General features: G+C 38.7%; 1 protein-coding gene across 9 annotated transcripts in view; it reads right to left on the bottom strand.

Moving 5' to 3' along the window:
- Positions 1-4,686: 4,686 nt before the first annotated feature.
- Positions 4,687-16,692, bottom strand: part of myt1b (myelin transcription factor 1b) — a 52,881-nt gene continuing 40,875 nt past the window's right edge. For 4 of the 9 annotated variants that reach the window (XM_050064569.1, XM_050064571.1, XM_050064574.1 and 1 more), the window contains 9 exons: positions 15,503-15,565; positions 15,013-15,081; positions 14,466-14,528; positions 14,035-14,115; positions 13,201-13,422; positions 11,958-12,049; positions 11,415-11,518; positions 10,095-10,238; positions 4,687-9,930 (listed from right to left, as the gene is read on the bottom strand). In XM_050064569.1, coding sequence (XP_049920526.1) covers positions 9,787-9,930; positions 10,095-10,238; positions 11,415-11,518; positions 11,958-12,049; positions 13,201-13,422; positions 14,035-14,115; positions 14,466-14,528; positions 15,013-15,081; positions 15,503-15,565 — 982 coding nt within the window. In that variant the 3' untranslated portion in view covers positions 4,687-9,786. Of the gene's footprint in view, positions 9,931-10,094; positions 10,239-11,414; positions 11,519-11,957; positions 12,050-13,200; positions 13,423-13,985; positions 14,116-14,465; positions 14,529-15,012; positions 15,082-15,502; positions 15,566-16,692 lie in introns of those variants that run through there. The other 5 variants (XM_050064570.1, XM_050064573.1, XM_050064572.1 and 2 more) reach the window with 5 other exon arrangements.

Raw genomic sequence — 16,692 nt, 5'->3', positions numbered from 1 at the left:
GAAATTCCTCAAATAAATTATTATCATGGAGAAAATCACACAGCTGGTCTGCGACTACTTTCTCAAGGATCTTTGACATAAAGGGAAGATTAGATATTGGTCTATAGTTGGCTAACACCTCTGGATCCAGGGTGGGCTTTTTTAGTAGAGGTTTAATTACAGCTACCTTAAAAGACTGTGGTACATAGCCTGTTAATAAGGATATATTGATCATATCTAATATATGAGTGTTAACTAAAGGAAAGACCTCCTTAAGTAGCCTAGTTGGGATGGGGTCTAAGAGACACGTTGATGATTTAGATGAAGAAATCACAGCGGTCAATTCTTCATCATATATATTTGAGTTGCAGCGTGATAAGGATATGATGCCAGTTGGCAGTGCATTTACCACAGTGTTACACTCAAATAGGGAGACAGGAATACTATACCTCTCTTTAAAATCATTATATGAATACAAAAGTCCATCATTGTCAAATAGTTATTTCACAAGAAGAATGTTGAACCAATGTTAAAAGAACATGGACTTATTTCTGTATGTAATATTGGCTTTGTTCCATAGAAGCATTTGTGAGGAGAATAATTGTGCTTATAAAGAAGTGACCAACATAACAGAGCTTGCTTATGAGAGCTGGAGAGTTTGATAGGAAGTTTCCCAACAGCATAAGGGCACATCAATAGAAAATTAAGAACATTAACTTTTTTGAGCAGAAATTAATTATAAGAAAATAGAAATAGAGTAAGAAGTATGAGAGAAAAAATGTGCATTAGACTACAATATATAACACAATATATACCTATAAATATAAAAATATAAGAAGAATTTATAGGGCTAGTGTGTAGTGTGGAGGATTGCAACTGAAACTTCTCCTGTGTGCCAAGCACGTAGAATAATGGTGGCCAACACAAAAACGTGAATGGCCCTATCCAGAGCCAGTGTTTGATTTGTCAAATTAAGGCTACTGCAGAAACAACATAGTGGACTCCATATGAAGATATAAACAAGACATGTAGCTGCAGACAAATTTCATTTGCAGTGAACATGACACGCCCTAGAAACCATACTCACCACTAGTGCAAGACAAGCCCACCAACAGTAAAATATCTCAACCCTGCTACAATGCTACACTATATTGAATAAATAAGACCAAATGTAGCAATAATCCACTTTGTAATTCAAGACGTGATTCACTTCACAAGTAACAGGATATAGCCTTCCCATTACCCTTACTCTAACCTTAACCGCCTCTCTTCATAGCTCGCTAATCACTAACTTAGCAATTTCGTCGGGTCTTCCGCTTCTGGGCCAAGGAACGAAGGGAGCTGATTGGGACTGACATGTAGGTATGGTGGGCAAGTCACATAACTGCTCCAGATGCAGTTATATACCTACTTGAAATAAATGGCTCATTCTAAGGTAATGAAAACACAACAATTCTTAGTTTCAGGTGATTATACACTAATGAAAACAATGAATATTATATTCCATATCTGCCAATAGATGCCCCTAGATCCTACACACTGGACCTTTAAGAAAATAGAAAGTTAAAAGAACAGAGATGTATAAGAAATAGAAGGATATAAAATATGTACAAATATGTGCATTGTACTACAAGCGTGTAAAATATAAAAATGAAATATTGCATAGTACATTGCACATTTAAATCACTATTGCTCAAAAATATAGAGGTCCTCAAGTCAGTATTGCATATTGTACAGTTTTGCAGTGAAACAGGAGAGAATTACACAATTAAGAATATATGAATAATAAATAATAAATGCATTACGGGTTGTCGGAAACAGGTAAAATAAATCAAATCAATCTGAGTCTATTTACTCAGGGTGTCTGACACTCTGGGGGAGGAATTGAAAAGTTTGATGGCCACAGGCAGGAATGACTTCTTGTGGTGTTCATTGTCTTACTCATATTTTACTGGGACACTTGAACAGAACAGAGCAATTGTAAGTTTTACTAGTAGCACATGTGCTGTTAGCCGCTGTGGCAAGTGGAAATGTAGTGAAAAAGGCCCAGGTTACTACTAAACACATGTAATAAATAAGGCGTTAAATCAGCTTTATGGTAACTGGATGCTGTTTGTGTTGGGCTGGTCAAAGAGGGTACAGTTATATGAGAGTAGTCTCACTCACCAGACCTTTCTCAAGAGAGAAACAATGGTAAAATAAAATTGAAAAAAATCCTTTCCTGTTAAGGCCCATAATTGTTTGTAGCTTCAGTAGTTAAGTACACAAAAAATGGCAAAAAAGTAACTGAACTACTTACATCACTGTGCAGATATGAACGCAGTTGAACTACCAGTAAGCTACTGCAAAATTTAGTTTAGGCTATGTTGTTTACTAATCCCCAACACTGCTCCCCCATATGGTATGTAGATGAGGTGCACATTAGGTTCTGTATTACAATGTACATGTTCTTCTGTGCACTCGTAAATGTAGCACAAGCATTCCTGTCCCCACATTGTTGCACATATAAGATATATTTCTACAAACATTGTGTCATAATGTTTGTGAAAATCTGTACTAAAGCCAGGGCCGGATTAACCTGAGCTCCTGGGCCCCTTTTAAACCCTGTTGCTCGCACTGTCTCTAACATTTGTACTGTTTTCAAACAAACTCGTCTTTCTGCTACAAACTGCATAAAATTAAAGTGTAGTTAAAAACAAATGTCTCAACACACATGATGTCCTCACAGTGACATGGCATACATCTGCACACTAAATTAGACAACATGTGATCAGTTGCACTAAAATAAGTATGTGACATTTCTGTTTGAAAATTCCTGATTAATTTACTCAATGAGCATGTTGATGAACATGTGATTGGGTCAGTAGAAGATACTTAAACATTTGGATTCTATGTGACAGCAACAAGAATTGCATTTACTGTTGTGAGACTTGGAACAGAATTTGAGAGTTCATGCAGTGTTTCGATAAAAGTGATTATCATGTCCACACATGTTGGGTCACTAATTGTCCACCAGATGTCAGTGCTGTTCAACATACAAAGTACATGTAACTGCATATTAACAGCATACTGAAGTCCCCCATTTTGTTCACCAGCCACAGAGGCAATGTGTTATGTGAGTGCTTGGCTGTGTCAATACACACAGTGCACTTCAGTTGACTAATTCACAAGCCATGATATTATTGCATTGCAAGATTAATAGAATCTTAATCACAATACACACACACACACACACACACACACACACACACACACACACACACAATGTGTTATACTTGTGAGGACCTTCATATATTGGCACAAACTGAATATAATAAGTTTGTGTCATTTAATGTTTAATCACTTAATTAGAATAATCTTTGTGTTTTTGTTACTGTCAGAATAATCCATTTATATCTACACGTCCATGGAGTCCACCATGTTGCACCACCATTTTTCTACAGTAGCCCAGAATGGACAAACCAAACACTGGCTCTACATCGGGCCATTCGTGTTTTTGCAGTTTTGTGTCAGGCCACCATAGTTGGCAGCCCCTCCATGACGGGCAGTGCCGGAAAAACACTGATTTATTTTTGTCCTAAAAACACTGCTTTATTCAGTGTTTTAAACAGTTTAAATCACCTGGTGTGTTTGTTTTTGAGAAGAAAAGACCTCTGCAGATAATTTGGCTCCCACTAAAAACCTCCTGAATGTCAGTTTAGAAAAAAGGTAATGGGTTAGTGTAGGAGAAAAACTGATTTGTAACATTAAACTGCTTTATTCAGTTTATTTTACCAGTTTTAATCCAAGAGTTTGTTTGTTTTGGAGAGGAAGAGACCCCTGCAGATAACTTGGCTCCTGGTAAAACCCTCCTGAACAATGGACACTGAAGGAAATCATAACAAGGAGTTCATGCTTGGCACATGGGTGAAGTTTCAACTGGTTGCAATCTGCAATCTTGACCACTATATGCCACTAAATCCACCTAAATCTTACACACTGCTCCTTTAACCTAACCCTAATCTAAACATAATTCAAATATAACCTGAAACCAAGTCTTAATCCTAAAACAGTGCTTCCCAAAGTGAGGACCGCTAAAATGTCCTCATTTGCAAAAATGTCCTCCCAGTGCCTTAAAGTCACATGGGTCCTCACAAAGATAGATGAATAAGAGGACACAAACACACAGCAGAGTTATTATGGTTTGGTATTTTACATTAGTTTTTATTTTTATTCAGTTTTAAATTTTTGTTTACAATTCAGTTTGGTTTCAGTTAGTTTGCTCATTTCAGTTTAGTTTTTACAGTTTAAAAATGCTTTGTTTTAGATCAGATTTTATTAGTTTCAGTATTCATTTTAGTTTCTTTTTTTAAATAATAGTACGGGGGTTAGTTGTCAGGGGCAAGATTTAAGTACTGAATTGTATTACAAACACTTTGTGAAGGCCTTGGTCTCAATAAACATAAGCACCAATGCGTCCTCATGTTTGTTGTGTTGACAAATTTGACCAAATTGATAAAGACTGAAACTAAAGACATTTCTTATTTGTTTTTGTTTTATTTTAGTGATCAATTTCAGTTACTTTTTGTTTTCTTCTGAAGTGTGGTTTTTATTTTTATGTCAGTTAACTAAAATGTTTTCTTTTTTTATTCCCACTTTTAGTTTTTAGTTTCGTTTTAGTTAACTATAATAACCTCAGCATACAGAGAGATTGAACAGAGTCATACATGTCTATGATTCTTTATTTGTGTTTTTCATAGAGAACATTTAAAATGGTTCATACCCCCACAATAACTGACATCACTTCTCTGGTTTATAACACTGACACAGGAACAGGGGAACATGTACACAAGTACACAAACACACAGTCACAAATTCGGCCCATCTACAGTGTTTTACTTCCCAAAAAGGAAAAAAAATAAATAAATAAATAAAATCAAAGCAAAAACATCATGAGACCCCGAGGACACACAGCCAAGGCCTGTCCCACTTTACAAAATGGTGCAGTAGTAAAGGAACGACCACATCTACAAAAGTAACAAAAATGACCATACAATCTATCGTTGTGGAAGTGCTTGTCATTTTGGAAGTTTTGTACTTTTTTAAAAGGATATCAATATCAATGCCTAGAAAATCACCAGTAAAAATAGCTCATCTCTGTAAAAATGTGCTAGCAGGACAACCCTTGGCTGTGGAGGTTTTTTTTTCTTTGTCACAAACTTTTTCTTTTTTTTTTCTTTTTTTCCGCCATTTTTAACTTGTCTTCAATACAACAACAATTACACAGTTTCTTCTTAATACAAATATGTACAGAGACTTCCACTTGTTTTTAAAATAACGCCCTGCACACTGATGCATTATCTAGGGATGATGATGATGATCTTCAGATTTCTTCACAGAAACTGTCCATGCAGTCGGATACCTGAATCGACAGAATGAGATCACAGTTTCTTTAGCCTAACAAAAGCTTGCTGTTTTTGTATCTCTGTCACAAAATGGCCTCTACCTGCATGTAAAAGACACATTTCTTTTATTTCCCTATACATTGTAACCCCCCACCCCCACTGAAAGCACTGGGTAAGAGATCCAGACCAAATGTTTTCAATACTATTTGAACCAGGTTTGCCGAGTGTAAACATACCATATCTTGAAATGAGTGGGGTGAGAAAGGCACACATGATAAGACCACACGGCTTGTAACTACAGTAGGGGGTGGGGGGGGGCTGGGGGGGAGGGGCGGGACTTTTGGTTTTGCTCAGCTTGATGAAAAGTGCCACTCAACCAGACATCTCTATCTTATTATCAGTCATTTTCTGTGTAGCGTGTGCAACCTTGACAAGCACACCTCTGTGCCTAACATGAAACCAGGATGCAAAGGTGTGCCCGCCCTCCCCCTCCCCGACTCTTAAAACACACAGCTAGATTTTGGTCTGGGCTGGTTTCCCTGAAAGTGTCATCATGTTAAATTCATTTTCATTCCAGGTGCTTTAGGGAAACTGGGCCCTTACCAGTTGGTTTTTTTTTTCAATTTCTTAGCTATTTAGAATAATAAAACTCCATCACTCAGTACTTTTCTGTAAATAAGAAAACATACAGTGCGTGGGCGCAGAACCAACCGTAGGCTGCGTTTGCTTTCTCAGCTGACATTTTTTGAAAACGCTCTGCTTTCATGGCCTCAGTGTTATTCATTTACATACCTCAGTAGACAATTTCATCAAGCAGTTTAAAAGGGGTCATGCCATATCAAATAAGTTAGGAGAATATTCACAGTCTTAACACTCTCGGGTAGTATTTTTCGTGCATTTTCAAGAGAGGAAGAATATACTACTTTGTTAACCAAATGCATCAAAAATGATCTTTCCTGAGGAAAGGTTACACAAGACATGAGGAAAGGGGGCGGGGTGGGGTGGGTTTAAAAGTCATAAAAAGCTTAGACATTCTTTTGAGTGATGGACACATATTTATGCAACAAAACGCCTCCTCCTAAAACAAGGGGGAGATTGTGTAGCCTGGCAAATCAATTTCCCACTCCCACACACTCATCTCATTCCACAGGAGGCCTTGATCCAGCCGCTGCCATCGCCTCTAGCCTCAGCTGACTGGCTGACCTATGGCATTGCTCTGTTTTGCTTTAGCAGCTCTCCCCGGTCACCTGAGAACCAAACTCTGCTTCCTGTCAATCTCTTTTGGTTTTTGTTCGGAAAAGAAAGTTCCTTTTTATACATTTTCGAGCTTTGACTGCACGGGCTGAACCCCCTAAATCAAACAGACCTCCCTATCTGACATAACATACAGGTTGTTTTCTACGGAAACAAACAAGTGTGACAACGCTTCGTAGTGCGCCCTCCGGTGAAGGCGAGTACTTGCTATTGCTCATGATCTATTGGGGTTCTTACAAGTCGAGACTCAAATGCTGGCATTTTCGACAGTTATTCAGAAAGTGCACAAAGGAGTTTCATTCTACATTGGCTAAGAGCACATTTACAACATGCCTTTGACATCAGAGTTACACAAGGGTATCATATTGTACACCACAGTAGCTGCAACAACTCACTCAAAGGCAGGTTAAAACTAAAGTCCCCTACTTGCTTGTTTCAACATCAGAGAGAATGGGCTCATAGTGAGCAGGCCTTACTAGTAACAATACAATAACTGCACAATGTTGCCAAACACTATGTGCAGAACATTATTCAGAGGCATCGTCTTTTTTTTTTTTTTTTTTAACTATACATGAACTCACATGACACTTAGGAACAAAGAGTCAACCATCTAGTTTCAAATTGACAGTTATTTCTCAGATTCAGTAGTACAACATACAGTAGATGTTTTTGACATTTTGGATCAAGGACAGACAAATACAGGAAATGGGGAAAGAAAGGAAACCTATGAAAACACTTCCAAAGTACTGTATCATCAACAATGCCTACTTTGCCTTGAGTTGGAGTGAATGGTATGTTTAAAGCCACAGTTGAGCAGGTCTTAGTGATAAGGTGTAACTGCCTCCTATTGAAAACGCCCCTCGCATCTCTTCTAGACAGCTAGTGATCCTTTTGTTAAGGTAATACAAGAGAAGAAGAAGAGCAAGTTAACAATTACACTGGAAAAATATATGTATGTTTATATTCATATATATAGCATCTTTAAAATCTATTTATACAGAATGTATATATAGTGTACTAATGGCCATCTTGGCAGAGAAATAAAGGCATCTGAAACAATCACCACTCTCTTGATGCCGTGGTCGTCCTGGGACCAGACATTGTTACATTGCAGAAAATGCGAAGAATCAGGAAAGAAAGTGAGTTCTTTTTTTCTCTTTTTTTTAAGTAGTGGCACTTTGTGCATCAAAAAATTAAAATCTAGAGTAAGGCTACAAGGGTGCGTATGTTTATCTGATAGAAGTTTGTCAAAGGAGGCCATCCTACAGTATCTTCGACGGTTGGATATGTCACTGTGTGTGTGTGTGTGTGTGTGTGTGTGCGTGTGTGTTTTAGACCCATACATCCAGCCTGAAGCACTGCTGGAACACAGCTCTATAAATGTACCATTGTGCTGATGAAAATAATAAATAAGACAAAAAGAATTAAAAGCATAACTTTAGCATCTGTGGTACATTACAGAGGTTTTGGGTGAGCCAGTGCTGGCCGCTACAAAGCGCTTGGGAGAGGTAACATTTTTGAACTCGACTGTTTTTTTTTCTCCTGGTTTTCTTTGACCTGACAAAAGCAAACACAGAGAGACCAGATAGCAACAGAACAGTGATTGCTTTTGTTGGGTTACTTTTTTTGTCTTTACAATCAGCTGCTGGTATGTCTAGGTATAAGCCTAAGTAATCAAACAGTATTTGTATTGATTTTTCTTTATTTAAATATCAGTAGTGGATCTTTAAGACTACTCAGACTTAACCGTCACATCACGCAAATAAATAACAAAATAAATATACAGCCATATCAGTCAATTTCTTTCATATTAAATAAATAATAAATACATACTTTCTTTTTTCTCAGCAGTGGTTTTCTGAATGTAGCAGTAACAGAAAAAAACAGAAAAAAAAAGAAAAACAACCCCAAAAGATAACTTTTTTTGTAAAATTATCAAAAGATTTTGTCAGTTATAAAACATCTGCACTTAAAAAGGTTTTTAAAAAGTACTCAAAACAAAATATGCCTCGTCAGTTATCTATATAGTTTCTTAAAATATTGACGTAAGACATCTGCAAATCGCTTTGACCATGATCATCAGTCAGGATGGTATTTTTTTTGTGTGTGTGTGTGTGTGTGTGTTACAAAACAATAAATAGATTGCTTCAAATAAATAAACCTCAATAACATAAATGGCAATAAGTTACAATTTAAAAGTTCACAAGTTTAAATAATTCATATATAACAATAATTATTGTACCACAAAACTATTCATTGAAATGAAGTGCAATTCCTATATTGATAAATACTATTGATATGACTAACTGAATTTGAAATGTGTGCACACTATTACTATTATCATTTCAGTTTAAAAAAAACAAAAGAAAAAGGATTTATCTGCTGCTTTTTAAATCATGATATCCACTGTCCCATGAAAAATAAACAACCTCCACTGTTCCTGGATCTGTCTCATGACCTTGCTTGAAGTTTTTTTTCCCCTCCTGCTAAACTGAGTCAACATTGCGCTGTTGACATCTTTGCCGCAGTAATACCACAAAGCAAACACAAATTCAGTGTAGTGCATGCTTCATATTGCCGGGGTGTGTGTGTGGTCATGAATCAGAGAGCTTCTGGAGTCACACACGCTCGCCACAGTGTACACTACAGGACAGCAACTCATCTGCGTCCTCGTCTTCGTGTCACCAAGCTCCTGTAAGCAATCCCGTGTTCCACGTTCCTCCATGTTTCAATTGGTGCGAAGCGCAAAAAACTGATCAGCCACTCAACAGTGAAACCCTCTCCAAAAACAGTTAAGGACACAAAAGAGACAACAGGTAAACATACAGCATATTAAAACCCCCAGATACAGTTTCTAGTAACATTATTCTTCTTTTCCATCCATTCTGACTGAAGGATCTGTTTCCTGCTCCTAATCCCAGCAGCAGCATGGTGTGGATTTTGGTCCGCGTCACTTTTCTTCTTACAGAGTGCTCCCTGGGTTGATTTTTTTAAGTTGCCGTTTATTTAAATAACCTGAATTCCCTTTTTGTTTTTGAATCATATTTCAATATATTGTAGAGTATTTCAACATCTCTCCTTCATCTTCCCGTCCCTCCATCTCCACCTCCGTCACGCTCCTGCGCTTCAGGACAGTTTACATTTTGTGTGTATGTGTGTGTGCCGAGCCTCAGACTTTGATGCCCTTCACAGCTTTGTTGATGCTCTCCAGCAGAGCTTTGTTCTCAGGGCTCTGGAAGCAGTCCTTGTTGGTGTACATGTCGGTCAGGGTGCTCACGTAGCTGTCGAAGTTCTGCTCGGTGATTGGCTCCTGCTGTGGTACAAACGACAACCAATCTTAGCCAAGAACAGCAGGGAAATGGACAGCTATGTGCTGGTCAACACGCCAGACTCACCTCGAAATAAACACACTGAATCAATGAAAGAGGTGTGCGCGAGCATGACCAGCCCTGTATGTTTGTGCGGACAACAACTCACCATGTGTGGCAGGCGTATATTAGCCAGGCTGCGGATCAGGGCGCGGCTGAGACCAGATAGCTCCATGAACAGAGCCTCATTCTGCTCCTCAATCATCTTGTTCTCATGCTCGATGCTCTTCAGGTTCATCTCCATGGAGGAGATCTACAACACACAGCAAGACAATTTTCACAATGGTACCACTTCAGGAATAAGGTTGTAAGGCTGTTTAATCTGCACCCTTAAAAAATAATATCTGACTAAACTTAAAGAGTAAGTCTGGTGATGATCGTATCTTTCCTGTTGTCAATTCCACAGACCGAGTCCCAGAGCTCCACTGTTGTCCAGAAACAACCAGAAATAACTCAATCCCACATACACTGTCCTGCTGCTCAAAACACTCACGTGAGGACCAAATGTGGATTAATCCACAGATAAAAGTAGTCCCCAGCATAAGCACCAATAATTTCCACCTGTTTAAATAACATTTGTTATAACCTACAGTAGCCAGCTGTTTTAGGAAATATTTTTGACTTTTTTTTAATAAATGAAATCATACATTTATGAGCTGTTTTTAAAGACTGACATCTTCAGGGCTTGAGGCTAGGAGCCACAGACAAGCTGAGGTATGAATATATGAAAACACATTGAGGATGCAGTCACTGTTGGTTTTGCTTTTTTCATTCAATTTCTTGACATTAACAAATATAGAATAACAAACAGACAAACAGAAGTACAACATTCTACTCTACTATAATTCCCAAGCTTCACAGACAAAACACTTGTCTTTTGTAAGACACATTTTCCCCACAAATACAACATGCTAACGTTATTAGCATAAGGTCATGTGATTTTACATTGCATAAATTAGCCTAGCAGCCAGCAGATTTTTCCTCTCCTTATATAAATCCAGTAACAACAGCAACATTTAACAAAGGCAGCGTTAGCAATCTGGCTCAATTTATTACTCACAAGGTTGCCCAACAAAACAATCACTTTCTGCACATATCGCCTACAACATGCTAACTTTATTAGGATAAGCCTCAGACATTTCCCGTTGCATAAATTAGCTTAGCTGCTAGTAGACCTTTACTCTATCCATATGAAACTGAGTCAAATGACTTTTCCATCTGGGATCTTTCAGGAACAAAACAAATGTTAAAGTTTTACTGTTTTGTCTTTGTAATATGTCAACAATACAAATCTTCTTTAACAGGCTCAAGTGACTGAACTGAGAACTGTAAGTCTCATAAATTTGACAAACATATCAGCACTTCTGTAAAGACTCATCACATGTTCAGTGATTTATAGGTTAAAATAAAAATAAATAAAAACACATACCTGTGTCTGCAGGTTGACCATGTCAGCCTCCATTTCATTGTTGGATTCATTGAGGTCATTAATCTCTTTGTTGAGCTGCTTGATGTCCTCATCGTTGTCCAAAACTAAAGGAGAAGCCAGACACATTACAATAGATAAGAGCAGAGTCTGGCCTGTAAATGTTTAAGTTGCCCGGGGCATTTTCCTTTTAATATCTGTCTTTGCTATTTTGGAATAAAGTGTATATCAGTTTTGTTAAAATAATTGAGTTATAAACACATTCTGAATCCTATCCCTCCATGTGCTTGGACTTGGTTCCATAAATAACAAAAAAACAAACAAACAAACAAAAAAATGTGTTCCTGTATTGACTGGTCACATGTTAGTTTACTTCTTTCGTGTGACATTTCACATCATTGTTCTTTTTTGTCAGAACAATTGAAAATGCACCCCTTCTAGGAGCTTGAGAAAACTATGGCAATGGTTTTTACATACAAGTATACACCCTCACACAGGCCTGTATACAAATTGATTTATAGATTTATTATTTTTACAACATCTTACCATCACTGGCTCTGAACTTGGTGCTTAGGTAGTCCTCTGAGGGGAACTTGGCCTTCTTCTTGGCATACAAGGCTCTGGGGCACCCTGAGAGGCTGAAGACACAAGGGACACACAGATGCAAAGATGCTTTTTTCAGTACACAAACAGAAATCTAAAAACAGTAAGTTGTGCTTTTACAGGGCGCTCCGTGCTGTGACTATTTCTTGGATGGATACAGTGACTTCCTGGAGTCTTGTCATAATGTAAAACCACAGCTTTTCACTTTTACATTTACATTGCTGTCAAAGGAAACACTAGATGCAACATGTTAATTAGTGAGATTGAGAGGTGCTGGGACGCTTCTCAACTTTGGACAGAGCCGGGTTAGCTGTTTTCTGCACCTAATGTATGGACATGAGAGCAATATGCATCTTCTCATCTATTCTCAGCAACAAAGTGAATACGAATTCCCAAAATTTTGAACTACTTCTTTAAATGAACAGTGACAGTTCCTCATATTTAATGACTCCTTAGTTGCATAAAGTTGTTTCACTGTCAAACCAAGTCTAAACTTACACTACTGCCTTCACATTTGGAGACCAAAATACAGGGCCTCTCTGACATGTAACTAAACTGAAGGTGAAACTTATCTATGCTCTATTCTCTGCAAGACTCCATTGACAAAACAGTTATTTTACCTCGCTGAACAAGGGAACTGCTAGTATACCACTGCCTTGATGAGTTAGTTTGTTAGTGTTACTGTCTGACTTTGATGAATCTGAACTAACCCATTAAAACACCAAAGTCACACAATAACAAAACCAAACTAACTGATGGAGGCAGTGGTAAACCAGCAGCTCCCATGTTCTGAGGTAAAATTACTGTTTTTGTCAGTGGACTCTGGTTTTAAAGAGCGCACAGATAAGTTTCACTTCTAGTTAAGTTTTAACTAGTAAGGTTTTAGCAACAATGCATGTGTTTCAGAACTGGATAAATGAGATTAAATGCACACGTTGTGCGACAGTTTGCGAGCTGATGTTTTGATATACGTAGTTTTGCTGTTGGTAAATGTGGACCCTATGACTTCAATTCATCAAATATTTTCTCCGGTTTTGGATTCTCTTTTCATTGTGGAGGCATGTGAGGAAAACAAGTCTTCTTCACAAATTCAAAACAGCATGGGCTGAGTAACTGATATACAAATGGTCATTTGGAGGATGAAGTATTCCTTTAAAAGAAAAAAACCTGTCTGCACTCATCTTACCTGCGGTGTGTGAGGAAGCTTCCGTTAGCATGACCAGAGCCGTCACAACCTGGGGTGGGACAAGTAGGCCCCTCTGTCTTAAAGGCCTTCCAGTTGAAGGGTGTGCCATTCAGGAGACCCTCCTTCTGTCTGCGGGCTGCTAGTGGACACCCGTAGGCGCTACGGTGTGTGGCGTACTTCCCACTGATGTGACCCAAACTGTCGCAGCCTGGCACGGGGCATCTGCAGGGAGCAGAGGAAAGAAGGGAAACAAGGAAAACAAAAAACGAGGAGTGTTGTGCAGTAGGAAAGGGAGAAGAAGGAGTGTAGGTAGGCAGCAGGAAAAGAGAGAGAGAAGGCACAAGGGTTAGACAAGGAGAATCCAAATATTTAAACTGTAGAGAAAGTTGAGAATATTATAATTAAGATTTAAGTTATATACTTTCTCTACTGGGCCAAATTCATTTTCTTACATCTATGTTTGACATATTATCTATGCATTAAGTAAGATTTATTAAGGTTCAGCACATGCTGTTATCAGCACTCTGTTAAATTAACTGTTTTGTGTGCAAATGCAATATGAAGCCCATGTATTTCTTATGTATTGACAATCTACCCTGCGATAGTCTACCATGAACTACATTCAGAATCAGTATCTGCAGTAAGTGTATTTTCCCATCAGTAAGGACCTGATTGTTTGATTCAATTTAGGGGGCAGGTCACTACCTCTGCATATGATTCACAGTGACTTTTCTCTCTGTCTCTCTGTCTCTCTCTCTTTCTTTTTTATTGCATTTTACTTTTACCGTCAGTCTCGCTAAAAGCAGACATTATGGCTTTCTGAGCGGTACGAACTTTAAAAGCTCGGAGTCCTCCTGGTTGTCCTTGGTAGGAGTTTTAATTCCACTTTTCTTGGCACGCGGGCACCCAGAGATACTGAAAACAGAAAGTATGGAGTTGATAACATAGGGTTGAAAAAAAGGTCTGGTGAAGTGATTGCTTGTTAAAAGGGAGAGCACAATATAAGGAAGAATAATTTTACAGAGGCTGTTCAACCAAATTACAAACCAAATCAACTCAAAGCGCCTAATATGGTCGAAAATAGGACAATGGAAAGGTGTAGAAATGTGTGAGTATGTGATCGCTGTCTAATTCTACCATGAACTGTCACTAGACCTCTCTGACTGACTGTGTGTATGTATGTGTCCATGTGGGTGTGTGTGTGTGTCTGTGTGTGTGTGTGTGTGCTTTTTTTAGTGGGTGCATTTGTGTTTTTTGTTTGTTACCTTCTGTGGGATGCGTAGTTTCCTGTGATGTGGCCTGAGCCGTCACATCCTGGAGTGGGGCATCTGGGAAAGGGCAAAAAGTGTTTAACATTTAATACAAGGTTAGCAGAAAAACAATACCATAGATGTTTCAGAGTGAAGTGTCTTCAAGAAAATGGCATTATGCAGATGAGGGAAATGGTCTGCTTACTCATTTTCTTGTGAGCAATGTCTGATTTAAATTTATTCTTTCCAGGCTTTTCACCATTTAAATACTTCTTGTATCTGTCTATAGTGGGCTGTGAAAAACCTTCTTTCTAGTGAAGAGCTATGTATACTACAGAATTACAATTTCGTTTCACATTTACATGAACTGATTGAAGTGAAAGCAAGCCTAGTTCAAGTCAGGAAAAAAACACCATGACAGATGCAGCAGCAGCAGAGGCAGCAGCCAGCAACAAAAGATAAGTTAACGTCAGCAGAATAAAGCATTGTGGCATTGGACAGTGTCAGTAGCAGTGCATTGAAGTGGCAGTGAAAAGGCAGTGAAGGTGTAGAGCAGACATACTTGAGTTCAGGGGTGTGGGCCGCCATGAGGGACCGAAGGCTCTTATCAGCGAGAGGACACCCAGACAGACTGAGAGAAAGGAGAAAGAGCGAAGGACAGGCAGAAGGAGAGAAGGACGGAGAAGGGGAAGGAGGAAAGCAAGTGTGAGGGGATTGAAAGGAGAGAGGAGAAAAGACATGAGTGAAGGGAAATCAAGAATGCAAGGCATACCAAGGTCATTTAGGAAGAAGAGGACAGACGGCAAGAAGTAAATTACTGATGCATATCAAAGTCAATGACCGCCTTTGCTTCCCAGGCTCACGCTACATTATTGCCTCTGGCATGTCAGGATCAAATAAAATATTTGAATTAGTCGTGGTGTGCCCACTTTGGACTCAGGTGCAGAGTGGGCGGCAGAAGAGTCTCAGTAGAGCTAACATTTCACATAAGACTTTATATAGACAGCACCAGGATACTGTATCCACCCAAATAAGTCTGCAATGGTGCATACCTGCGATGGGACGCATAGTTTCCTGTGATGTGACCGCTGCCATCACAACCAGGTGTAGGGCACCTGAAGGGAGAAAGGAGAAACAGAGATGCAGAGTTAGAAAGGACGGAAAGGGTCTTCAGACATAATAGCAGTGTGGCTATATGGATGGCAATGTCGATCGGTCCACCACTTTGATGTAGACAATAATATCGCAGTTAGTTAGATGGATTGCTATGAAACCGTGTAGAGATACATGCTCCCCAGAGGACGAATTCTAATGACTTTGATGGTCCCCTAACTTTTCCTGTAGCACTAACAAGAGGTTGACATCAGTGGTTCTAAGGGAAATTTCTAAACAACTATTGGATGGCCTGCCATGAAACACTCATGGCCCCCTTAGGATCAGTTCTGAAAGTGTCACTAAGCCCTAACTCATTTTCAATAATGCAGAGCATGAACAAAGATATATAAAAAAAAACTAATGACATTCCCATCATCCTCAGCTGTACTGTACCTATTTTCCTATTTTTATGTCTAAGTGACTAATGGGATAAATTTTTTCAATTGGTTTAGTATCAAGTGAAATCGTTGCAGTCGGCAGCCACGAAACAGGCTGTTGTGTAAACACTCAGAGCATGTTTGCACCGTCGGTTTACATCCAATAAAAGTGCTTGTTTTTGCCAATGACAGGCTCAGGTTGATATTAATGAGAGTCTGACATTATTATAGAAGGGATCCCTACAGAGATAAAACTTTTTGTTCAAGAGTAAAATCCTTTTTGTTTAAGCAGAAACAGCCCAAAATCACTATCATCAAACTCACCAGACTCCCTTTAAATAACAGCAATTTAAGCGTGTATAAAGCTAGCATATTTTTTTTTACATCCAACTGAGTGAATTAAGGGTTTATTTCAACAAAATTAGAGTTAGCGGGGGGGGGGGGTTGCAATGATAAAATTACAGTTTATTTAAATGGAGTCTGGTAAGTTTGGTGATATTAAGTTCAGGGCTGTTTCTGTTTAAACAATAAGGACCTTACTCTTTAACAAAAAAGACTATATCTGTAGGGATCCTTTCCATAATATTGTCAGACAGTAGAATACAATCAGAGCCCGTCAGTGGACGTTATGTGACAGTGCCTAACTGCCCCAAGTGGTTACACTGCAGCCTGGTTTGTGGCTGCAACTCTCTCGCTCATTACTGGGCCAG

Source organism: Epinephelus moara, chromosome 16, assembly GCF_006386435.1.
Source record: "Epinephelus moara isolate mb chromosome 16, YSFRI_EMoa_1.0, whole genome shotgun sequence".
Lineage (NCBI taxonomy): Eukaryota > Metazoa > Chordata > Actinopteri > Perciformes > Serranidae > Epinephelus > Epinephelus moara.
This window is presented reverse-complemented; position numbering and strand designations above follow the sequence as displayed.